General features: G+C 37.7%; 1 protein-coding gene across 4 annotated transcripts in view; it reads left to right on the top strand.

The window, feature by feature from the left end:
- Positions 1-25,211, top strand: part of LOC111332573 (myoblast growth factor receptor egl-15) — a 47,171-nt gene that overhangs the window by 21,414 nt on the left and 546 nt on the right. Inside the window, exons 3-21 of one of the 4 annotated variants that reach the window (XR_015989576.1) lie at positions 4,414-4,668; positions 4,919-5,185; positions 9,837-10,088; positions 10,347-10,441; positions 12,890-12,951; positions 13,549-13,769; positions 14,235-14,348; positions 14,447-14,465; positions 15,046-15,076; positions 15,329-15,635; positions 17,036-17,146; positions 17,938-18,128; positions 20,239-20,361; positions 22,071-22,141; positions 22,385-22,425; positions 23,520-23,616; positions 23,887-23,978; positions 24,402-24,501; positions 24,787-24,831. Coding sequence is in view for 2 of the 4 variants with exons in the window: in XM_022937932.2 (XP_022793667.2) it covers positions 4,414-4,668; positions 4,919-5,185; positions 9,837-10,088; positions 10,347-10,441; positions 12,890-12,951; positions 13,549-13,769; positions 14,235-14,348; positions 14,447-14,465; positions 15,046-15,076; positions 15,329-15,635; positions 17,036-17,146; positions 17,938-18,128; positions 20,239-20,361; positions 22,071-22,141; positions 22,385-22,425; positions 23,520-23,616; positions 24,402-24,501; positions 24,787-24,852 (2,423 nt within the window). In the remaining 2 variants the exon portion in view is untranslated. Of the gene's footprint in view, positions 1-4,413; positions 4,669-4,918; positions 5,186-9,836; positions 10,089-10,346; positions 10,442-12,889; positions 12,952-13,548; positions 13,770-14,234; positions 14,349-14,446; positions 14,466-15,045; positions 15,077-15,328; positions 15,636-17,035; positions 17,147-17,937; positions 18,129-20,238; positions 20,362-22,070; positions 22,142-22,384; positions 22,426-23,519; positions 23,979-24,401; positions 24,502-24,786 lie in introns of those variants that run through there. The other 3 variants (XM_022937932.2, XR_015989577.1, XM_022937934.2) reach the window with 3 other exon arrangements.

Below are 25,211 nucleotides of genomic sequence, written 5' to 3' on the forward strand. Positions count from 1 at the left end.
CATGTTTACCTCATAAACGTGACCGCTGACCAGCCGCTGAGTGAAAACATTACGGCTCAGGCTCACCGTGTAGGGTGGATGCAGGCAGATTATCAGATGATTTTTGGGAACATTCGAATATATTCATTAAAATATCATAATATGCGTTAGGATTCTCAGTCGTCGAGCAAAAGCATGCTATGTGTTGCAGACAACACAAAGCTTGTTTTGCTTGGTTTTCTCTTTTTCTTTCAAATACATTTCGTTCCAAAAAGGAATGGCATTAATTCATAGATTTATAAAGAAATCTTTACCATGTAAATAAATGTGTTTAGATAATCGAGATAACCGCCGAAGCTCTTGTATCGTATCAGTAGTAACGTGTCTTCTCTTTGCCAACTCCGAGAGTGTGGAGCAGCAAAAATGCGAGACACCAGTCACGCGTCTCGCGGCTTCTTCATGCTCACAGGATACGCGTGACCTCACTATCTTTAAGAAAAATAAAAGACTGCTCGCAGTCCGTATTCGTTTAACCAATTCATAGGAGTGACGCGAGTCTCTTTAATTAAGTAGAAAAGTCACAAACCCATTCTTTATCTCACCAGCGTAACCACTGACCACTCACGAATTACAGTAGGCTTCTCCCTTAGCGCGAAAATTGAAATCGTATCGTGTATACAAAGTTAAAATGAGTTCTTTTAGATCTCCCGTGCTTATATCGCGTTGGAAACAGTTACAAGTACATGAAGAAGTCGTTCGTTGGCGAGACGTTGATCATGTATCTGCTTTTTCAATAGTAAAAGATGGAAAAAAACTGTGGTTCATCGCGTGGCTGAAGTGGTTTGGTACAGCTGTCTGAATGCAATCATGAAGTAAAACATTATCTGATAAGCTGCCACCTATCTAAAGAGGTTCTAAGTAAAAACAAGCTAACCCTGGCAAGGACTGGCCTATTTCACCTCGTTTAGGAAGATAAACAAAAAATGTGGATTTGCTATAGGCATCGCCACACGCAGGGGAACTTTTGGAGAGGGGCAAAGGTGATATGTCAATACCTTGGTCATGATGGTGTCAGGAAGCGTATCCAAAGCAGAGATGAAATTACCTTACATACGTCTCAGGACATTCAAAAGCTGTTTGGAGTTATTATTCCAGTTGGATCAAGTAGTCTTCCGCAACATTTTCTGTTATCCATTTTTGTCCCGTGACGTATCTGCTCGTAAAGAGAAGAAACTCTTTAGTAGATTAAGGGTACTTAATTATACATCACGTCGAAAAATATAGATCTATGTGTAAGTGCTTCTAATTGCAGATGGAAATATGTACAATGCGTTTGTTGTTCCTTTGTCGGCCTTTTTTGAGGTTTAACTCAGAGTCACGTTTCAAGGCCCTCAGCGCCTTGCGTTCGGCCGGAAGCAAATTATCTCTTGGCTTTGTAATTTCTATTTCTGAAAGGTCGCTTTTAACCTCTTCTAAATAGTTTTCAAGGGCTACTGATTTTTGTATTGGTGGTATCCATGTAGATTTGACGTGGCAGGGATGAGTTTTTTGTCCTCCCCTCGGCGTAAATCAGACGCAGTCTCCTTGCGAACTGATCAAAGTCACACAATAGTTGTTGTCTGATCTGTTTTTGTTTTGTAGCGGGTGTTGAAATGAATTTAAGCCCTTTTGCCGGTAAATCAATCTGGTCGTTTGTAAGTTTTTTATTTGAGAGGTTTTTTCATGTGTGTTTTGTTCGCCTCTAGTTTGATAGTTGAACTTGTTTGGCAAGACCGCGCTTTCGATCCCAATCTTGTGGATCTCGTCAGTTGCCGATTCACTGAATAGGCTGTTGCACCCGTACGCAATACAATGTCTAACCATGACGAGAACACGCTGTATCCTTAAGAAAATGAATAAAAATGAATCCAAACGAGACCGTTTGCTTCGATTTTACTTGAAAGTTTTACCTGTGTGACCCGATAGCCTCATTTCGAAACTTCAAATATCGCTGAGCTCTCGTACAGTGGGCGTAAATGCGATAAGGGCTGATGAGTGAATAAAGAATTAGAGCATCCAGGCATGAACAACAAAATTTTTCCAAAGGTCTTGGAAAGGTTTGTCATTAAAATTAGCGATTAAATAGTAAAAATATCCTAAAAATAAGCATAAAATATGTTTCTACAGTTAACTATAAGACTTTCAAGCTATTGGATGTATTCACACTACTTAATAAAACCATAGACAATTTGTAATCAATGGTTTCATCAGTGTTTCTTCTACAAGGACAAAAATTGATTTATTGATTGGTAGCAGTAGAACCTTTTCTTTTTATCGATTGCTAACGTTAATTGCCTTATCGATTAACCACGTCTGGTCCACTTGGAAGAGAGATCCCCCCCCCCCCCCCATAAAATAGGAACACCATCCGCCACTTTATTGGCATTTGTGAGTTGAAAATACTCGACCAGGATAAGTTTTACAATGTCATTGCAATGGCGAGAGAGAGTCAAGGAAGGCCATCCGTAAGAGGTATTGAGTAGGACTGTCGGGTTGCCTTAGCCGAGTACCGCGCGGCAATAAAAGGGTACAAGGAAGAAAGGAAACTTCTACCTTTTTTCCAGTAGACGGTTTCTACGTCCATAAATAACTAATAACGGAAAGGACTGTAATCTCTCGAGTGCCTATAAGGTGGCTCACAACGGTTTTGATAATTTTTCAGCACTTTTTTAAGGGAGCAAATACTACCACTTATTTTCAGTTTATGTTATAATAGCGAATCAAACAAACGCCTAATTATTGGTAAAACATTTTCTTAACTTTAAAAGGTTTTCATAGAAACAGCACAACATATAAAAACGCCCTTAATTTTAGATTTAGATGGTGATAGCCCTAAAACTGGTCCGGTGATGCTTCTATTATCGAATTATCTTGTAGCATCTGCAGAAAAGGGGTGATAGTATTGATCCATTAAAGCAAAGAAGTATTCAAAAAAAGCTGCAAACTGTTGCAATCCACCTTAAAGTAAGGCGTGTTCTTATTGCAGTGTCCTTTAGAGTAGAATTCGACTTTGTTGGATAAAATAATCTCAAACAGAGTTAAAAAGAAAATCACACTTCCTTGTTATACGTTAATGTCGGTCACTAAAATGATCTATCCGCAATATTTAGCATAAGAATTTGAATGGAAAATTCAGACTGGAGAGTTCATGGTATAATTTTCCTTCAAGCCGTGTTCGAAAAAGAATCTTGTAGGTGAACTGGAAATTCTAGTCTTCGTTGGCTCTTTCCATTTATATGCTGTTTGGGTAGATGAGCTAAAAAATTGCTCGAATTACTCTAAATTAGTGATTTAATTGCTTCTTATTGAGTCGAAAGTGTAGTCCGGAATTGTCATTATTTTTGTTTTTAAAAGTCTTACATTACGCTTGGACTACCTATGATTTTGAGAGATCTCGAAAGCCATCGTTCTAGGTACGGATCAATGTCGGTAGACTAAGTTAAAGGCAGCCATATCACGATATTTTAAGTAATTTTCCTGTAATTTACTGTAAAACTGAAGAAAACTTCCAAGAGATGTTTTTTAGTAGAAATAAACGGAAAATAAATGAGCGTGGTAAAGAGAGAGGAAGATTAAGACGAAATTAATAAGGAAGAAAAAAACTTCGGAAGAGACTGGCCGTCTGTGACGTAAAAATGTGATGTCGAATTCAGCTGGACTATGTTTATCATTTACACGGGGATAATTTTGTTAGAAATTTGGAAAAGTAAGTGTACTTAATGTTTTGGTATCCCTGTAATTGAAATTGATTTTCTTGAAAAATAAGACTAGTAGTACTCTTTTGCAGAAGGGCAAATGGTATGTATACATAATGATGATTTCAATGTTATGCTGGTCTTTTACTTGAAAACTCCACCAGGCGACGAGTCTACGCGGATACTGCCTGCTATTGTCCGACCTTCTGTACTCAGTACTGGCCAATAATAATATTAATCATCATATTGATGATAGTATGGTCTCGGCCGATATATCGTCCGATGGAGTCGACTGACACTATTTACTGTAAACATGATCCCTCTGGGCAAAATGGAAAGATTTTCAATTTTCTACTTTGTGCCACATTTTTCGATTTTCAATAAGTCAACTCAGACACCTGCCTTAAATGTGGTAGTATAGATACGAGTTCATATGGCAATGTTATAAGTGGGCGTAGATTGGAGAAAAACAAACTGAGATAGGGATTTAAAAAAAATTAAATCTGGAGAAATATATTTTTGAACAGAGCTCATATGACAATCTGTGGACGGTTTTCATGTTTAGTATTGACAAAAACAGTAAAAGAAGCGTATTTTTTTTCTTCCGCAAAAGGAAAATACAACACTTTAAAGGTACACCTCGCCAAGAAGATTTGAAGGTAACCCTAATCAGTTACTTTATTTTATTTTATTTTTCCAGATGCTCCTGGTGGCACACAACTCATTTCAAATCCTAGTAACACCACAGTTCTTCGCAAAAGTTTGCTCAGTTTAACATGTCAAACTGATGTTTGTCCTGAAACTCAATTTCATTTGTACTTTAATGGTAGCCTCGTCGAGACCAGCAGCTCAGGGAATTTTAATGTTACTGTGGTGTCTGATGGTTTGTACACTTGTGTCCCTTTCAACAAAGTTGCTGCAGGAAAGAATGATACTGTCAATGTCACAGCTGTTGGTTAGTTTACCTGTTGGTTAGTTTACGCTACATAAGGAGAATAGTATAGCATTGACTGGCTCATAACTGCTCAGCTAGAAGTACTCAAATTCAATATGCTTTGTATATAGTTGTCCATGTACGTGGTGCTGTTACCTGTTTTTATCTGTTTTGAAAATACAGGCCTTTAGATAAGATTAAGAGTAGTTTCTTAATTTCCCACATGAAATGTATTTTTACCGGTGTTCATTAACAAGTATATTTTTTCCAGATGCTCCACAAGTCACAGTTTCACCTGAAGTAAAAACCGTTGTCGAAGGGAGTAACTTGAACTTGACATGTGCTGCTTTTGGCAAACCGAAACCCAGCATAACTTGGACTAAGGTTGGCAGTTCTGATGTTGTATCTAATGCCCTGCTACTCATCATTGAGAATATAACCAGACCTAGGACAGCAAATAGCAAAATTGGGTATCAATGCATAGCCAGCAATGGAGTGGGGACCCCTGCTATAGCTACAGCCAGCATAACTGTGAACTGTAAGTATATAGGTAAAATAGTTTATAGCCAATCGATTAGCTCTGACGAATGGCTAACGCTCCAAACGTCAACTTTCAGTTAGAGTTTCTTTATGCTGACAATTTTGTTCACATTACCAACTCAGCTGATGAAACCAAATTATCGTAGACCACTTTTGTCTAAGTGCCCAATTTACATAGTATTGACTCTGATGTCTGACTCATGCTGTTCATCGCTGACGATTCCTCTTATCCTTTCTGTTAAAAGCGACTCTCTCCTTCCACACAGCAGAGAAACTGAATTTGGAGGACCAGTAATTTTTATAGATTTTATCTAAGAAATCTTAGAGAACGCGTTTGTTAAAAAAAAGAAAAGTTCCTCAACGGTTATTTAAATTCTGACTTATTCACGAGATCCCTAGTGGTGAATGTAAAAGACTGTAAGTCGACCTTTTCAGGAACATTAGTCTTTCGAAACTTACCAAAGAATTCACAAGGGTTACAGCAACACTTCTACCTAGCTCATTCGTTTTCAATGCATTTATATATTTTATTACATCTCAGATAGATTTTGTTTGCAAAGTTCATGATCCTAAAAGAGAAAGATTTATAAATTGCTGAACTATGCAAATTACAATCCTAATTTACTTCAAGAAGATCTGGTACATGCCCTGTGGGATCAATTTCTTCCACTTCAAAATGTTAATGAGGCTTGGCTTGCGTGGAAAAGCAAATTTATTCTTTGAGAAGGCATTTTACAATAGAAAATTGCTAGAAGAACATGGAACATATATTATTCAAAGCGATTCTGGAAAAGCGCCCCAAATATTTTTATTCAAGCAAGAATTCTATAAATTACCACTCCATTCTCTCAGATATAATTGGGAGACGACACAATGTAAGTGGCAAGTTTAAATAATACAACGCCTTCAACTGCTTTTTCTAAGAAAGTGAAAGATTTCGCTGTAACGTACGTAATACATATACAAATAACTCTTCTGAACCGTCCTGAAAAAACTAACGCAGTTAACGAGTTTTCATTAGCTTAGTGATCATAGGTTAAGCGCCATTATGACATAATATTTACAGAAAGGCCAACGTTATGACATAAGCATAATGTGATTTTATCTCGTGGCTCGTCATATATATAAAGGCTGATAGTTTCGAAAGAAACTGTTTGGGGCTGCGTCGGTGGGAGTAACGAAATAATTTGGATATATCAACAAAGTTGAAATGGTAAATTGGCCACCGTAATGATTACAAAAGCTGACGTTTCGAGCGTTAGCCCTTCGTCGGAGCGAATAGAGGAATTGTGGGTTGTGTGTGCTTTTAAAGGCAGAAAATGGAGCTACGTTATTGGTGGGTGCATGGCAACGAGAAAAACATGAATAAATTAGTGGAATGAAAAGCGTTCATTGATCCCTTTGGGATTTAGACTGCCGGTTTGAAAGATGAGCTTTTGTTCAAGATTTTTACGGCTTTCCGTGCCACCTAAGTGCACCTTCGAGAACACCTTCGAGACGTGGAAAGGAATGACAAGGACACATCGAAACCAGTCGCTAGACATTTTAATTTACCTAATCATTCTAAGCAACATATGGCAATCTGCGGTCTTTCCTTGCACTTAGGTGGCACGGAAAGCCGTAAAAATCTTGAACAAAAGCTCATCTTTCAAACCGGCAGTCTAAATCCCACAGGGATCAATGAACGCTTTTCATTCCACTAATTTATTCATGTTTTTCTCGTTGCCATGCACCCACCGATAACGTAGCTCCATTTTCTGCCTTTAAAGGCACACACAACCCACAATTCCTCTATTCGCTCCGACGAAGGGCTAACGCTCGAAACGTCAGCTTTTGTAATCATTACGGTGGCCAATTTACCATTTCAACTTTGTTGATATATCCAAATTAATCCGTCATATATATAGTTAAGTATTTACGTGTGCCTTTGCATAGGGAAAAAAGCGTTGTCAATCACAGATCTTATTTAAGCCAATCAAATGAGATCAGATCAAATAGCGCTAAGGTTATAAGCAAGGTCAGTTCCTCTCCCGGTCCTTCTCGCCTTCATTCCCATCGTGTTGACATCCGAACACAGATTTTTGGTACTGTAGAAGAATTTTCCCGCCCCCTTCCCATGCTCCGGCCTTCTCTTTAGGCTTCCGTTGCCTTTTTATTCGTATTTGGCTCTTTGCCGATATTTAACCCGACCTTTGCTTAAGAGGGTTTGTGATGTTTATTAGATCAATGTTCTTGATGTCGGGTGAATGAAAGCGTCACTATTGTGGCCAATTTATCCCACAATAGCAGCCAATTTATCCCAAATCTCCCCTCAATCTCGTCAGCAAACCAGCGCGACGTCGCGCAGAGCTTCGGTCCCGTTTTAGTAGAGACACGAGGGTTTCGTGATAAAGTTCTTATTTACTGATGAGAACAAAAACCTCTTGCAAATTAAATGTGCACTCAGAACGTATGGCAATTCTATTTGCCGTCCAATATTTCAGTTTTCATTCGATAGTATTTGCCAAGTTTAAGCGTTTTAAGCTCTTTCTGTAATTTTAATGAGGACCCTAAGAGAGCTTAAATTTAAATTGAGACTATAGAGACAAATTTGGTTCAAGGAAAATAGTGTACGGCGGGAAAAAAATGGGTGGACTGTGTTTGAATCAGCGCACACAGCTCAATGTTGTTCAGATTTTGCCGTTTTTGTCGTGTTTCGGTCTATTAAAGGTATGAAAGAATCTGAAGTTAAGCTCTCATAATCCTAATAAATTTCACCAATCATTCTACAACTGACCTTTATTTGGCTGAAAAACCACGGGAAAGTATTAAAACCACTCAGGTTGCAAACTTTAAAAACTTTCCGTTCAGATAATCAGATCGTAGTCGGCTGCGCCTTACACTTTACAAACTTTCCCCGTGTTCCTCCAACATCACGCGTGGTATATCAGCCGGTAAACTGATAGAAAGTGTGGTTTATTGCACAATACCATGCAAGCGTATGAAGACAAGTTAAACTGAAAGTGTTTTAGTATACATTGTAACATTCCGTTTGTTCTTACAAAATAAGGTTGGCACGATTTATCTATATTTTAAGGCGTTTTACAACAAAAAATTATTCCACTCCCCCTTGTTGGATATCATCTGATTATAAACAACTCTGCCCTAAAGGCCTCGTTCGCTACCTATCATCCGATATCCTACGCGCGCTCGTGGAATAATTGTTTAAATTATGAGTCGTTTGGTCATGTCTGTGCTCATACCCCCTATTAAAGAAATCAGACTCCTTTCTGTGGCTACTGCCTCCCACAGGAAGCAAAGCCATATACGTCGTCGAAATGAGTGATTGAGTGAGTGATTAATTCTGATCTTAACCCAATTTTGACTCGGTGTTTCCAGGTGCTACTTATTGTTTTTTTTTTTTTTTCTGATTATTTTAGAAGTCAAATTTTTGTATTATAGCCATCAGCACATTATGTTTTCAATTCTTGCCTTGGCATTACGGAAGACAATAGAAAGTGATAAACATCTCACAATCATTCAGGATTGTGCGCGATTTAAAACGGAAGTTTTTCTCGCAGAAAAATCTTTGTAGGTGTGATCGGTACATCATAAAACTTACTTATGTGTGTACGGAAACTTTTTTTCTTTAAAGAGAAAGTATTTTACCGTTGAAGTCAGCAAAGCATGTAGATCCGGAGATATAATCTTTACAGTTACTGTCGAAAGTGACGTTACTCAAGAAGAAAGACATCTCAAAATAATTTCACAGTGGCATCGGCCGACGCATAATTGAAATCAAAACTTTTCATTGTAGAAATGTCTCAATAGACACGATCTGTATATCGTGAAAGCTTTGGGGAAAATTTTTTCTAGAAAAAGAGAGCATTTTACTGTTTGAATCAGCGACTTTTACTAAAAAGGACTACTAAGGGCCCGGGCGTGCGACTGAATTTTTTTTATTCTACGAAAGTATCTGCCATCATTTCAGTGAGACAACTCCGCCCGGTGACTTTTTTACCAACCAAATTTTGTCAAGCCTCACCGATCACTACTAAGGATACTCAGAATACAACTATTATGACCCCCAAGTTTACCTGAATTCTCAGGTCCAAGTACTGCTGAATCTGAATATCCATAATTGACATTTGATGATTCAGCAAATATTTTCCCGTTTTTTCAATTCGCGCATGATTGACAAATTGGAAATTTAGCGGAGACAAAATTTTTCGAGATATTTGGTGGAGCAAAAGAAATTTTGCCAGATAAGTGCGCGGGGCCTTAATTTGCGAAGCGAGTAAGTTCTTGAGTTATTCAGCAGAATGATGGAATAGAGGAATTGTGAATCAGCAGAATGGCGGAATATCTTCAATGAATCATTAATTTAAGGGGAAAAACATTTCAGGAATTGTACACACATTGTAATATTTTAACATTTTTATGGTTATTATTCATTTTTATGGTTATTATTAATTAAATGTACGACCCCATCAGCTATGCTGAATATCTCAATGGCTCAACTTCCACAAGTCCCATACAGGTCAGTAGTAGAATATGAGTCATTCTGGTTGGTGCAATTGGATTTTCAATGGATGAGTATGCCTGTTACACAGAGTGAAAAACATAGATATTTTCATGGTTTGCTTTGTATTGTTTTATTTTATTTAAAGATGCAGCGGTGATTACCAACCCCGGGAATCAGACATTCAGTAAAAAACCTGGGGAAGAGGTTAGCTTTGCTTGTTATAAAGAGGGTTATCCAATACCGACAATTATCTGGACAAAGGAGGATGTCGTCACGAATTGGACTTCTGAGGATAATCCCAGTAAGGTGACTTTTCAAGTAAAAGAGTCCAGCCCTGGTTGGTATAGCTGCAAAGTTGAAAATGAATTGGACACGGTTTTCAAATGGTTTCACCTCAGTAAGTACATTAGATTTAATATATTTTCACCTTGATCTTGTCATGTAACGTAGCGATTTTAAGATATTTCTTGCATTTCATTTCGATAATGTCACAGAAACATTAAAAAAACAGAATAATTGGCAGCTTTTTAAACTTAGTCTCTTTCGTGGATGAAAGTAAAATTGACAAGGCATGAAATTCACAAGGCATAAAATTCACATATGTGTGCAGGTGTGTATGATGCCGATGTGAACTATTGAATTTTTCTCTCTAAAGTTGTAATTGACGACAAATTCAAGATTAAGTTAACCGTCACTAACAGAGATTGCTGCAACAATATTCAAGAAACCCTTCAGCAACTACGGTCCAAAGTAAGTAAAAGAAATTCAGTGGATTTACAACAAAATATCTACCTCTTGAAAAAACCCTTGAAATTTATTAGTAGAACCAGTAGGTCAAATGTCGAATAAAATAATTGTGGACAAAATCACTTACTTAAAATCAAGAGCAAAGAAAAACTCGCAAATCATAAATTGAGTGCGACAATTTAACTTTGCACAACCTTAGTTTAAATGCTTAAGGAAACATACTTCCTCTATCCAGCTACGGACATAGTACATGGCTATAGAATTTCCAGCCTTCTGATTGGCTGAACGGAGCCAGGCTATGAGCTTGTAACCTTGCTCCAAACTCGAGTTCATAACCTATCAGCGACAAATACGGTCAATGAATCTGTCAGCGAGGTGCAAAAAACGTCCCCTTGCCCAAGAGCTAACTATTAAGAAAATAACAGAGCCACTCCCAAATCCGCCAAAATAAACTATATTTGGTAGGAAAATATTTCAAGTCATGTAACAGAAAATAAAGCAGTTTTTATTTGCTACATGCGTAATATGATTTGTTTTAATTTTCCGATGACATTTGCGACAAGTTAAAGTTCAGTGTTTTACTGACCTTTTAGAGTGGTTTGACAATCCCGATACACCGTATTCTCAAATGGCGGCCCTCCTGGGGCGAGAGAGCGGTCATACGCAAAAACGCGGCGTTGTAGGATAAAAAGTACAGATCATCAAAGAAGTGACTGGGTTAACATGTTTTGCTTAGTGAGGATGATATTTCAGGCTCATCTCCGGCTGGCAGAAAACCAACAGAGCTAAAAAGCGAGGAGTCACGTTTTTTGTTCAAATACAGAAACGATCCAGCTAAAGAACTACAGACAAAAGCTCAAATTTTCAAGCAGTAAGCATTTTAGTTATTCCAGCAATCGAACGGTTGCTTGAATATTTTCACTGTTTACACTAAGTTGAAGCTTATAAATTTTAAATTGCTTAGATGTTTACCAAGTTTTTCCCTGGGTTATTTCTGATTCAAAAGCATCGCCCTGAATTTCTGCAAGTTAAGAAAATCAGTTTTAAATGAAATTGAATCGCTTTCTGACAGATGTTTACAAAAATTCTACGCGATTTCGACTCATTGCCTTCCCCAAACTGAAGGTTAATTACTTCGTTTGAAATCGCGAAGTTAGCTTCAGCTGTAACTAGGTGTGTTTTCGGCAGAATGTAAGCTACTCACTTAAACGAATGATTTCCTTCTGAGCTTTTAAAAGCTGGAGTCTTAGTAGTTCTTGTTACTATTATAATACTTCAGCATTCAGCTCATTTGAAACCACACGTACATCGTCCGCTATAGAAGCGAAACTACTGCCTAAAGTGTTGGTATGAGAAGCCGTCGGTAAACTGAGGTCTTGGATCACATATTCATCGTCTTCGTTCGTGAATAAATTGTCCAGTCGCTTCTTTTTTTTTAAGTATTTGACTTGACTTGTTCAATGGCGGAGGTCGTTTGCGATTCGGAAGTTCACCATGCAAACTTCGCTAAATGCATTTTCTGGCCGCTTTCTTATTTCTTCTTTACAGAAATGCAGCGAGTAAACTCTCGTACTCTTTGTTGGTGAAAAGTTGCGGCCCACATGTACACCTCTTCGGATTTTCTTTAGCCATTGCTTGCGAATGTCTTGATCCGTTAGAAAACTAAAGAAAACCCACCCTGTTTCCTTCAAGATCGTTTCCCATTTAGTTCCAGAGGACGACATAGCAATAATCGTTTGAACTTGACATCCCAAGTAATTAACTGCGCTTAAATGAGAATTAAAATACTCACAAAAAGCGCCTATTGATGATATGATATGTGAAGAAATAAATTCTAGACTTAAATCTTTTTACACATTAGCAAGAAAATAAGACGGTACACTTTCCATGATCGATCCGAGCAGCCATCAACCACTTTTTTCGCTCGCCTCCCTTATGTAAACATGATAATCTCGGCCTATTCTCGTGAAAACTCTTCAGTTCGGGTCACTTCCGAGTGTGTAGGGCTTTGTAAACTTTCAAAATATCCACTTTTCTATCGAAGGATACCGACAAATGCGCAGAAATCCTTCTTTTTGATTCATTCGTTGGGTCATGTGTTCACGAAACTGTCAATCATGTTATTGTTCTTCTTGGAACCAAAGTTACTTTTGTCTTCCGGTCGTTGTTAACCAAAAAGCTAACCAAATGATAGATTTATTTCTTTGCGTCGTTTTTACTTAAACAATTATTCTACTCAGGCTTACCCAATATGAGATTATCATAACCAAATCAGTGCTAAGCCCTCGTAGAATAATGGTTAAATGATTCTAACTCGGAAATTAATGGATTTTGCGCCCCGAGAAGATCTAGGGTATTTCAACGGTCAGGTATCCTATGTAGCTTAATGAAACTTGCCACGTTTCAACTCATTTATAAATAGACTTTTTCTTAAACTCTGAATGCGTGTAGGTGGGTGAAGTGCTTGAATTAGAAGTTCCATCTTTGAAAGAAGTCGAAGCAACAAAGTACAAGTATGATATTATATTCCGTAATTTTGTGATTTGTTGTAGAAGATTATAAGAGGGTCATTTACAACGGATTTCATGCTCGTCGCCAGTTTGTACAGTATTATTCATGGGTCAAGTGATCACACTCATTTCTCTAATTGAACTGCATTTTAGTCAATAATCAAGATAGCATATCTACCACACAATACTCATAATTAGTTGTTTGCGTTTACTAAGGAGAGTACATTTACGACACGATCAAGTTATTGGAGGTTCCTTACAGTGGTAAAACTTTGGTACGCTATGTGACGCAATATACTACATGGATCATCGTTGAACTGGCGCTTGTCATTTTGCGTATTCAATTCCTGCTGGTTCATAAGTTCAGGGAAAAACCATGTACTGTTTAAGAGTCTTTGCCTCCCTCACAGCCTCTGTAAGAGGTTACAAAAAGAAATCAGATGCACTCATCAGGCTGCCAAAATTTACTTTAGCTGGCATTCATCCTTTTAAATACTAGATAAAAATTTATATTACGGTCACCTTGACGTCACTTTACCAATAGGAAGTTTTCTGGGATTTTCTTCGCATGCTAAGTCGTGGCTCCGTTGTTATCCTCAGGTGCGGCAGCATCATTGTTTATCTCTCGTTGGAATTCAACCAAAATGAAGAGATAAGCAAAGTTTTGTCAGTTCTTAGAAAGGCTGCTACATCTGGAGGCAAAGGCCTTGGAGACTTTGCAGTTGACCCGAAATCGATCCAGGCGATTTCTGTTGATGAGATACCTTCTGATGCACCTTCCAGTACTGCAAAGACAACTACTACCACAGAAGACTTAACAGGTGAAGACGCGCCGCAAGTCGGGACAAAAACTCTTAACTATCACGCGAACGATTTTTATTTTGCAACCCCAGGTTATACGAAACCCATCGTCATGTTTTGATTACGATCTGCAAAAGTTTTGGCTGTTGATGATCATGTAAAGTTTTTTTTTATATTGATTATTATATTTGTAGAACTGTTTTTACTGGATAATTGTATATTTCACGTTTCTTATTAACATTAACATCCTAGAAATACGGCTTAGTAAATGCATTGCAAACGTTAATCCTCCATAAACAGAAGACCAGGTATGAACAGGCTCAGATTTACTTAAATGTGGAAATGTTCTACGCTTTTTTAAAGTCATCTTCAGCAATCTTAGGTTTATGTTTGACCGTTTTCTTATTTTGAAGGTTATGAAATAGTTCTAATCTGTCCAAGTGATTAAATATAAATGAATGGGTCTATGAATTTTTATCTTACAGAGAAGAAAATTTGTGAATGTTCTTGCAAACACGTTTTACTTGGATCCATCATCGGAGTTCTTCTTCTATTCAATATCATTCTCGTTATTCATGCGGTGTGGATTCAAAAAAGAGGTAAACGATTCTTGGTTTTCCTTGCGGTGTCATCTAATTCTAATATTCACTTTTTGTTTTGTAACTTTGCTCTCATCTTTTATCTCCTTCTTTAATAGAAACTGCGTCAAAGCGAAGGTGAGTCTTATTGCCACTGGGATTGATTTGTTACGAGAGTTTACCCAAGAAACCGGGAGTTAGAATAAGGCATTTGTTACAGTTCATAATGATAACTGAAATGCTGAAAGCAGCTAATGCTGCATGATTCGAAGAGACTTGGGTGCTCACAAAAAAGAAATTAGATGAATGACACAACAGTATGTCAGTATTAAAAAACTCGTTGGACAATTTCAATCGATGAATTATGAATATTCCCCCTGAGTTCTCCACACTTTAATTTATTAGTATTCAGTTAATGTTCTCGTTGTTATAATCATGAAGTTGTAGTTTTAATTACGACTGTAATTTTCTTTTTCTTCTCAGACTTGACTTAGACACGATTACATCAGCGACACTGTAATTTTATCATGTATAAACAAATGCTTTTATCATTATTATACTCATTAGTCTTAAGATAGAAAAAATGATATTAATAACAAATAAGGGACAAACTACAAATATGCAGTTTTTGACAACAAAGTAGTGTAGGAAGTAATTGAAGTACGAAACAGTTGTAAACGCTAAAAGAACTTAACTCCTACAATTTCTTTTATTTTAGACCATATGAAGAAAGCAGAGAAGTATATGATGTAAGAAAAATTATGTTGATATGTATGTATATACATATACATAGATGTATGTATGTATGTATATATATATATCATTTTATTATCTTTTTAATGAAGAACACGGAGTGTTACTGGTCTTACTGGAAATGTGACCGCGTCGAGTTACTAGCAAACATTATAAGTGGGTCAAGTTTAGACTTAAGAAATAGGACATATTGAAGTTTAGATGTAGACAATTAGAGAAAATTGTTTCTTTCTTTTTATTGATTTTAGAACGAAATGCCTTTGAACGATCGGGAGGCCAGCCGCTCAGGTTCGAGAAATTTCATCCAGCCTCGTGCAGAATACATGGATCTCAAAGAAATGAGTGGAGAGCGCAATACCAAAGAACAAATCGCTCATCAAGTGGTTGATTACGCGCCACTGCATCCATCAACACGCTCCTGGGAAGTGCCAAGGGATTACGTGTCTGTTGAAAAAATCATTGGCAAAGGTGCTTTCGGTCAGGTCGCTAAGGGAACAGCTGAGCAACTTCGAGGGAGGCCTGGGACAACTACAGTGGCTATTAAAATGCTCAAAAGTGTGATCTTACTCATCTTAAAATTGTTTATCTTCTGTTGAAATTGTCATGTTTACATTGTTGTTTCTTACTCTCCATGCTTTTACGACGCTTTGCATTGTTTTTGGTATAACTGTGAGAGTGATGAGACTTGCAGTACTGCTTACGTGTACCGTAGCACTACACGCACATACCGCCCGTACAAATCCTGAGCACTGCACGCGTGCAACGGAAAAACGGCTGGGCGTCATTGCACGCATCTTCGTGTAATAAAAAATGCTCGCGTGGGAGTTTGAAATACATGTAATTTACACGAAGTTAGTCAATTTGAACACACTAAGTGTGTATACTGAGACAAACGAGCATGTAACGAAACAAAAAGATTGGATTCATTCTTTTTTGTAAGATAACTGACGAGCATGAATGAGTCACGGCATTGTTTTGGAATTACTGCGAATTTAAAACGCATGTATCAAGACTTAAAAAATTCATTCGCACCGCTTCCGCTCTTCTACAAATAGTTTCTTGTAAATCTATTTAAAAAAAAAAACAGAAAAAAAGAAAATAAAACAAAAACAGATCTTGAAGCGCTTCACTGACACAATCATAACTAAGTTCTTCGATAGGAAAGGGAACTTAATCTTCTTTTAGAAATCGTTACCTAGCACGTGACCAGATTTTTTATTCGGGGCGCCACTTTGTCTGTGTTCGATAGTCACAGAATGTTCAATAGTCACAGAATGTTCAATAGTCACAGAATGTTCAATAGCCACAGAATGTTCAATAGTCACAGAATGTTCAATAGTCACAGAATGTTCAATAGTCACAGAATGTTCAATAGTCACAGAATGTTCAATAGTCACAGAATGTCCTCCGCAACGGAGAACGGTTTCTGATGCTCTATTTCCCGTTCCTTCGTGCATTTCGATTACAATGGTTTCTTTTTGAAATGAAAGTGCAAGCTAATTCTTAAGTGGTGAAGCTGTGCTAAATTTGTTTCACGTGAAAGGAGCGAACACAAACGTAAGATTAACTGAGTGGCGGATAGTATCTGAATGCTCAACTTAGCATTTTTGTCCGCCGCAGAAACGGAATTAAAATTGCCAAGCACGTCGAGTGAAACACAAATCCCCACAGCGACAGCAACCGTGTGAAAGAACACACGCCAATGCGTGCAGTGAAAGTCAAACGAGTTAAAATACACGCATTCGCGTGTAAACCGCTGAATGCGTTTAATTTTTCTATTGCAAGTCCTTTACTACACAAAGTTCATGAATTAACATTTTCCACACGCGCTTGACGCGCGTGTGAGGTGCTGCAGTGGACGCTTCTTTCTGATGACTTTTAATCGAGAGTATCCCATACTAATGGATGGTGTATTCACAAATAAATCCTTTCATCTTTTCTGGTTTTGTTTTTAGTTAACGCTACAGAATCGGACAAGAAAGATCTGATGACGGAACTTGGAACAATGAAGCAGCTAAAACCACATGCCCACGTCATCAAACTTCTGGGATGTGTTACAGAATCTGGTAAGTTGCTCCATGCACGATTCATTCATTATTCGTGTTCGACGTACAACTTTTGAAATTACAGTCAACGGAGTTCAGGAGGTTTTTGGTGGAGAGTTATTACTTTATGGTCAGTTTTTGAATTGTAACACATCAAAATTGATTTTCCGGCAAAATTGACGGTGGACTTACTTGTACTACCATTCGTGGTGAATTTTATCCAAAACAGCGCAGGCGCACTTAAATAGTCATTCTTTGCATAACGTTTGATTGAAGTAACTAAGCTCTAGAAGACATTAATGTAATTTAATCGTAGCGACTTCTTAGTTATTATTTTATAAATGTAAAATAATTCTATGTTAGCAGATCGGTGTTGCACGCACCAATGAAATCGCTGCATTAGGGTACGAATGTTGTACCAATCAGATCGCCACATTAGCTTGTGTCTCGCACCGATTAGACCACCGCATTAGAGTATATATCTCTCATCACGTGTCAATTCCTTGTAAACAACTTGAACAACTTGCATTTGATCACGTATTCCGCACGCATGGGGCAAAGTCCAGATAGGTATCAGGCAAACAAAAACAAAAAAAAAGCGTTATGCCCAAAAGAAATAAGCCTTTGAGATATGATACTTCCCTCTTCGTTCAGTATATTTTCACTTGATCGAGGAACGGAGACCGCAAAATATTTTTGTTTAGAGCGGGCTACTGGAAATAAAATAGCTTCTTAGCTAGGCACAATAGCTAAGCTAAGAAATGCCTTTTTGCTGTAATTAGAACTTTTATCATTCTGACGAATTTTCACAGAGCCACTGCTGGTGTTGATAGAATATGTTCCTTTTGGGGACCTGCTGGGTTTCTTGAGAAAGAGCCGTGGATTGAATGACACTTACTACAAAGACCCGGATATAAAACCACAAACAAACTTGAGGCCACAGCAGCTGATGAAGTTCGCTTGGCAAATCGCTGATGGAATGAGTTACTTGTCGTCGAAATCTGTAAGTTTAACAATTTTCGGAACTTTTTGTTACATGAAATCAGACAATAATTTTGCTTCTTTAAACATTTACATAAATATGTAAATAAAGAATTTCTTACCTGACGAGTAGTTGATTGTCCACTCTTTAGAGAGATGCCTCTGGATCCTTTTATCACTTGAGGGGGCAATTAAAAGTATTATTATTTTTCTAAGCGGGGGCAAATGATCAGAACTGGTTCTTTTGTATTTTGGATATATCAACAAAGTTGAAATGGTAAATTGGCCACCGTAATGATTACAAAAGCTGACGTTTCGAGCGTTAGCCCTTCGTCGGAGCGAATAGAGGAATTGTGGGTTATGTGTGCTTTTAAAGGCAGAAAATGGAGCTACGTTATTGGTGGGTGCATGGCAACGAGAAAAACTAATTTATTCATGTTTTTCTCGTTGCCGTGCACCCACCAATAACGTAGCTCCATTTTCTGCCTTTAAAAGCACACACAACCCACAATTCCTCTATTCGCTTCGACGAAGGGCTAACGCTCGAAACGTCAGCTTTTGTAATCATTACGGTGGCCAATTTACCATTTCAACTTTGTTGATATATCCAAATTATTTCGTTACTCCCACCGACGCAGCCCCAAACAGTTTCTTTCGAAACTATCAGCCTTGGTTCTTTTGTATGCTTGTTACTGTAGGAATTTCGGAATTCACTGATTTTTTGTGGCCACTGCCTCCTCATATGAGAGGTGAAGCCACACACTTGCTAGAAATGAGTTCAAGCGAACGAATGATGGCAAGTAACTATAGAATGTCCAGCTTCACCCAGCTATTACCCTTAAATCATTATTAATGTTGTTATCATTATCATTATTTTTACTATCGTGATTTTGTTATGATTTATCGTGATTTAACAGATATTTGCAAACATACCTAGCGCGTAATTCATTATAACGCGAGCAGAGTCGAAAATCCTCAAAGGAAAAACAGAATGGACTCCGCGAGTTAACAAAACTTTACAGCTTACCATCGTATGGCATCTATAGGTGCCTGTTCAAAAACAGAACAGAACAAAAAGAATGATTAATATATAACCAAATCGGTATAATTGTTCAAATTAATCATGATGGTGTCAGAGCGACTCCTGATCTCTGGTTATCGCAATTAAGCAAGCCTCAGAAATTACATTTTCCGTCCTTCGAGTGAACACCTAAGAGCTTAGCTTGATCTGATATCCATTCCGATCCGTTGAGTGGAATGCCACATCAGTCAAAACTGTCTAGTTTTACGGCGCTCTCATCTCGGCTGTCGTTCATTTATAAAACACACACCTTAAGTAGTTTCTTTTCGGATTGTCAAGTAGAAAACTTTCGCAGCTTTATAGGTCACAATTCGGCCGCATCTTTCTGGACGTTTCACCTTCAGATTCTGTATTAATACGACCTTCCAAACTATTTTAGTTTGTGAACTACTAAAGATTGTGATTTTTGATAGTTTGGCGTTTTTGAAAGCCTCAGTCCTATTCAACTAATTAGATTATTGGAGCCATTCCAACAAGGATTCTGATTGGCTTATTGTAGAGTGTTTTTGACGAGTGTTAAGAACTGACGGAACTTCCTATCACATCAAAAGATAAAGATTTGTTTTTAAAGTATTAGGTAATGCGTGGCCAATTTGATGGATTATTTATCATAGAACAACTAACGAAGCATTGGTTTTGCTCTGTTCTGTTGTAAAGCTCTTGGGAGCGGCTAAAGCACTCAAGAAGAAGAGAAAATCACTCGAACGCATCTCGCGTTTTCCCCTTCATTTCTTTTTTGCTCTAGCCGCTTCGTGCGTGCTTTACTAAAGCACAGAACGCAGTCAAGGCTTCCTTATTTGTTAACTGTCACCATTTAATGAATGTCAATTAATCACTATATTATTGTGTCATCTTCCTCTAGAAGAACAGGGTACTCATAAATATGTGGGATTCGGCAGGTTTTCTGTTGTGCACGAGAACACAAGTCCTTTGCAACACTACCTTCTAGCGGTATTATACAACCTCTGTTGCTGTTCAATGCTATGAAGACCGTCCTTTATCCGGAGTCACACACAATCTCAGACTGTCTATTTATTCTCCTTGTCGTTAGATCCTCCACCGAGACCTCGCAGCTCGTAACGTGTTGGTCGGGGAGGATAAAACATGTAAAGTTACAGATTTTGGAATGGCTAGAAATGTGCAAGAGGAAAATATCTATGAAAGAAAGACAAAGGTAATAAGAAATTAGAGAAATAGGCTATGTTTCGTCGACATGTATTCGTTTGTTTATAAAAATTTGACGTCTTGAGTTATTTGAGACACTTTCTAAAAACTTTTTCTAGTGAATCACGATACCTGTGATGCATCACGAGTTATCAGGGTCAAAATTACCGTGAAAACTTTATTTGTTTTTATCTCGAAACCTAATCATATTTTTATTTACAATATTTTTAAAAACAGTGTTTTCTTTTGCAATCACTTTCTAACTGTAGCTGTTGATGCATTCTTATTTAAGACTTATCCTCTGTTAAAAATCAATTGTTGTTGCGCATTTGTTGCAAGCACGACTGCTTATCCAGCTAAAGATCCAACATCATCTGACTCGTAAACTTTCTTGATAAAGCTGTTTATGCGATTCTTTACTGATTTCCCTACGTCTTGCTTTCCATGTTGTGAAATTTTTTGTGAATCGATTGACCGATCACATTTCCTGCGAAGAAAAAACCTCATTTTTTCTGGAATTCTTCACCAATCAAATTTCTTCAAAAAATCCATGGCCATCTAAGCGCTAAAGCTACTGCATCCATTTAAGGAGGCCCGCTTTGCATATTGTACGCTGGTCATATAACATTGGGAGTGAGAGATGAGTTGCATCATTCCAAAACTTGCTTAGCTGTCCGACAACATTAGCCACCTCATCAAACTTTCTAGAAAACTAGGTCAAGATCTAAGTTATAATGTGGCCGATTACGCGTTGTCAAGACTGCTAAAAGTGCCTGTCATTTATTAAGGTTAGCCGGTATGCCTCATTATCATATGGCCCGTCCGGCCCCGCGCTCACAATCCCATAGGAAACCATAATGAAAGCTGACGTGTGGAGGGCCGAAAGGGTCGACGTGAACCGGTCCGGAAAAATCTGTCCGGCCGTGCTGCCTTCACGTTGTTCTGTTGCAAAAACGCGAAGGAAAACAGAAATGAAAAAAAAAATGGTCGCTTTTTTCCAAGGAACGGAAGTTTCTTTTTCTGACTTGAAAAATAAAGGAAAATTTTAGTTGCAATTTTTTTTTGGCATCGTGTCGCTGTGTATGCCCGTCGATTGTAACTTATTTAGGTTGAAATTTTCCACATTTAGTGGTCATGTGATAAAATGCTTATTGCCAGAGTTTGATCGGGCCACACGGTAAAATGATTGACTCTCGGTTGTGTGTACGGATCTCGCTGCGCTCGGTCCGTACGTCATGACCTCGAGCCAAAGATTTTCCCATCCGCCTCTCCCTCTCACTTCATAAGTACGTATACATAGTATGTAATCGATGACCTTCAGTACTCACGTGGTTAAATTATGTCAATTTCGGGAGACGAGAGCGAAATTAGCGGACTGTACCGTTTGCTGTATGTTCAAAGTGATCAAATAGATGTTCCAGGTTGTAAGTAAGCAAAGATCAGCTTGGATCTCGGTGCAAACGTCAGTACCATTTAAAGGCAACTCTGAGAATTCGATATTTCAAGTCATGGAACTGTAATGAAAATTATCTCATCTTGATTCTGTTTTGCGGAATTTATTTAAGCAGCTGAGTTTCCAAACACTGGGTATATAAGATTGTGGTCCCAGCTAACTTTGAGACAGAAGTTTTGGATTAGAAATAATTTGGTCAATGTTGAGCATTTGGGAATTATGAAGTTACCCTTTGCTTAGATTCTTTTTCCAATCAAAATTTTAAGGGTCGTCTTCCAGTAAAGTGGACTGCTTATGAGGCGCTGTTATATGGAAAATATACAACCAAAAGTGATGTGTAAGTCATGTGAAATGAATTTTGTTTCGTTTTCTTTTCCATTTAACCATGAACATGCCCTCGGGGCAAAATTTTTTTTAGAATATCTCGAGAAATGTATTTTGACTATATTCCATAGGTCCCTAATATGATCAATTAATTGATATTGCTGAACGTTATACTGCTATAAGGGACAGGAATGTCATATATCTTTAAAATTCCTGAAAATTATTGAAATTTCTGCATTGTTTTCTTGCCTCGTAGATGGAGCTATGGAGTTGTCCTTTATGAGATTTTTACTATAGGTAATACTGATAAGTATGTGTAATCAAATGGCGACGAGTGAGATTAGGAAATAATTTCACGCGCGTTTTGTCAAAATTCTGATAATTTCCTGAGCCTTTAGGCGAGGGAAGTTATCAGAATTTTGACAAAACGCAAGTGAAATTATTTCCTAATTTAACGAGAAAACCATTTGATTACCTTTTAATATCGTGGGTGACAAATTACGTTCTTGTTTACACAAGGAGGCGTAAAATCGCTCGAGTACTTCATCCAACTGCTAGGGAAGAATCATCTCTCAGGTTTTACTCAAGGCTATTTTCGTCACACCACTTCTCAAAAACTCGCTCCCAGTTAATCGTACGTATTTAAATTTTCGGCCGCTTCTTTCAATTTCGCAACTTCTTCAAGGGTCACTGTCTTAAAGCTCGACGCCATCTTGGCTCTGATCGAGATACAAGAGATGTTACCACGGCAATTTTGTAATTTCACACGTGAAATTAAGAATTAACGCTGAAATTTCGCACCAAAATGAAGGAGTAATTTGTCACCCATAATATCATACTAATTATACTACCACTACTAATTATAAGGCTTATTGATTAGTTTTCAACGAATTACATTAGCTCAGTAAAAGAGATGGTCTGATGTCTACAGTTATTTTTTAACTCAGGGGTTTATGTTTAATACCGTCATGTAACATTAGAGAGTGGCTACGGCTAGCCTTTGAAGGAGATATTCCATATCACGTACGAGGTAAGAGACGTTTCACAGAGTCATCTTCCCGATCAGTAAAAGTTTGATATTTAATCTCGTAGTGGATCTTCGAATCTTCACATTTGTTTTTTTTTTTTTTGTCATGCAATGCCACGAAATTAGGGGAAATTTAAATAAGGCACCAAAACATTCTTTTGTACGATTCACCACTGGATTGCATTGGTTTCGCCGAAATAAATTCCCGAAAATGATTAAATTTAAATGGTTTCCTCTCTGACTGAGAGAACTCGTGCCATGTCATATTTCAATTTTGATCATTTCATTGTTGTGATAAAAATCTAACCATAGCTATAGACTTGTGCACGTGATGCAATAGTTTCCAACCGTTTCTTTATATCAGGTGGTTCACCTTATCCACGGATGGATGGCAAGAAAATTGCAAACTTACTTCAGCAGGGCTACAGAATGCCTAAGCCACGACATGTGGATGATAAATTGTAAGCGCTAAAGTTTCACCCCGATTCTACGACTTTTAAGATATACTTAGCAAGTAATTAGAAGGCCTCAATCTACCGCATGTTTTTCTGCTTAAGTGATTAATTTCGTTCCTTACTTTATGGAGATGTTCATTGGTTAAGATTTCGCAAATATTAGCTTATTTGCTGTTATCACAGAATTGTGTGTGACTTAAGTTTCTTTGCGTGACGTTATGGTGATCTGGGCCGAGTACTGGGTACCAGATGACCACGCTTGCTCGATTCTTTCAGTAAATTCACGGTGTTACGGTTTTACGGCTTAACGGTCATTGTTACGGATAAAAGGACTATAAGGTGTTTCCCAGCGTTGAAAGGACACAGATGTGAGTTTTCTGTTTATTTCATAATTATTTGTTTCCTGTAATTCTGCTCTGATAGTTAAGGCTTTCAGCTTGTTGTAATTCTAGGTTAATGCCTTTCTGTTTTCTTAGTTTTCGTTGCCTCAACTCATCTTAGCCCATCTCGCCTCGATCAATTAATGTGATTCTGTATACATTTGGATGGAAATCTATGAACGTAATGACTCTGTGAATAAACAAGTGGCTGTTTTATCTGTGATCTTTGTTGGTCTTTGCAAGGGGCCGCAGCGATCATAATAAAGGTAGTTCTGCGATCACATTTTTACGACTTTCGAGAAACAACAATGAAACAGCGATGAAAACAATACACGTGTTTCGTTTCAATTTGATGTGATACACTATACATGAACGTATACCAAATACCAACCTGTGTTACATGAAACGTAGGTATGACATAATGTTGAGATGCTGGCAAGATGACCCGGATGCAAGACCAACGTTCTTTGATCTAAGAAACCAGCTTAAAGCTATGGAAACATTACACAAGGTAAACCTCTTACAGTCAGTGATATTATGAGGAGTTATCAAAAAATATGTCGAGTTATTTATATAAAAAATTTTTGAGGACATCGAAGTGGTACAACCTCGATAAACTCGGCAACTTTGTGCCTCAACTCTTTATCGAGTTGTCTAATCAGCCAACTAAGTACAACTGAACACTTTTTTACCTTCGATATATACCTAACGTTTGAACATTTGAGATAAGGTCATAAATAAAGAATTTTTTTATGGACGTTAGAGTAATGTTCCTATACTTTTCCTTCGTCCACAGAAGTTGATAAATATGAAAAGTTACGACGAGCAGTTGTACGCAAACGTTGAGGATTTGGTCGTGTAGGGAATGAAAAGTTGTTGGCGAATGAGGACGAATGGTTGATTCTCCTCTCTTTTGCTAACGTTCTTTAAAAATATGAGATCAAAAGGCGATGAATTTTAAATTCAATTTTAGCAAAATACTTACCCTTTATAAGAAATAAGTTTACTTAATTTTGCTTTCAATTGTAGTGTGTACCAGGCTTTTGCATAACGAAAACAAAACATGTCAAGGTTCCTTCTAAACCGTTGACTTGCCATGTGAATACATTTTGTATGTTTAAGAATGTATTTGTAGTGTTCATTAACTTTATCAGAAATATGCGTTTGAGCGACCAACATTATCAGAATTGGTACAAAAAAAAAGAGTAATGCATATAGTGG

Source organism: Stylophora pistillata, chromosome 7 (assembly GCF_964205215.1).
Source record: "Stylophora pistillata chromosome 7, jaStyPist1.2, whole genome shotgun sequence".
NCBI lineage: Eukaryota > Metazoa > Cnidaria > Anthozoa > Scleractinia > Pocilloporidae > Stylophora > Stylophora pistillata.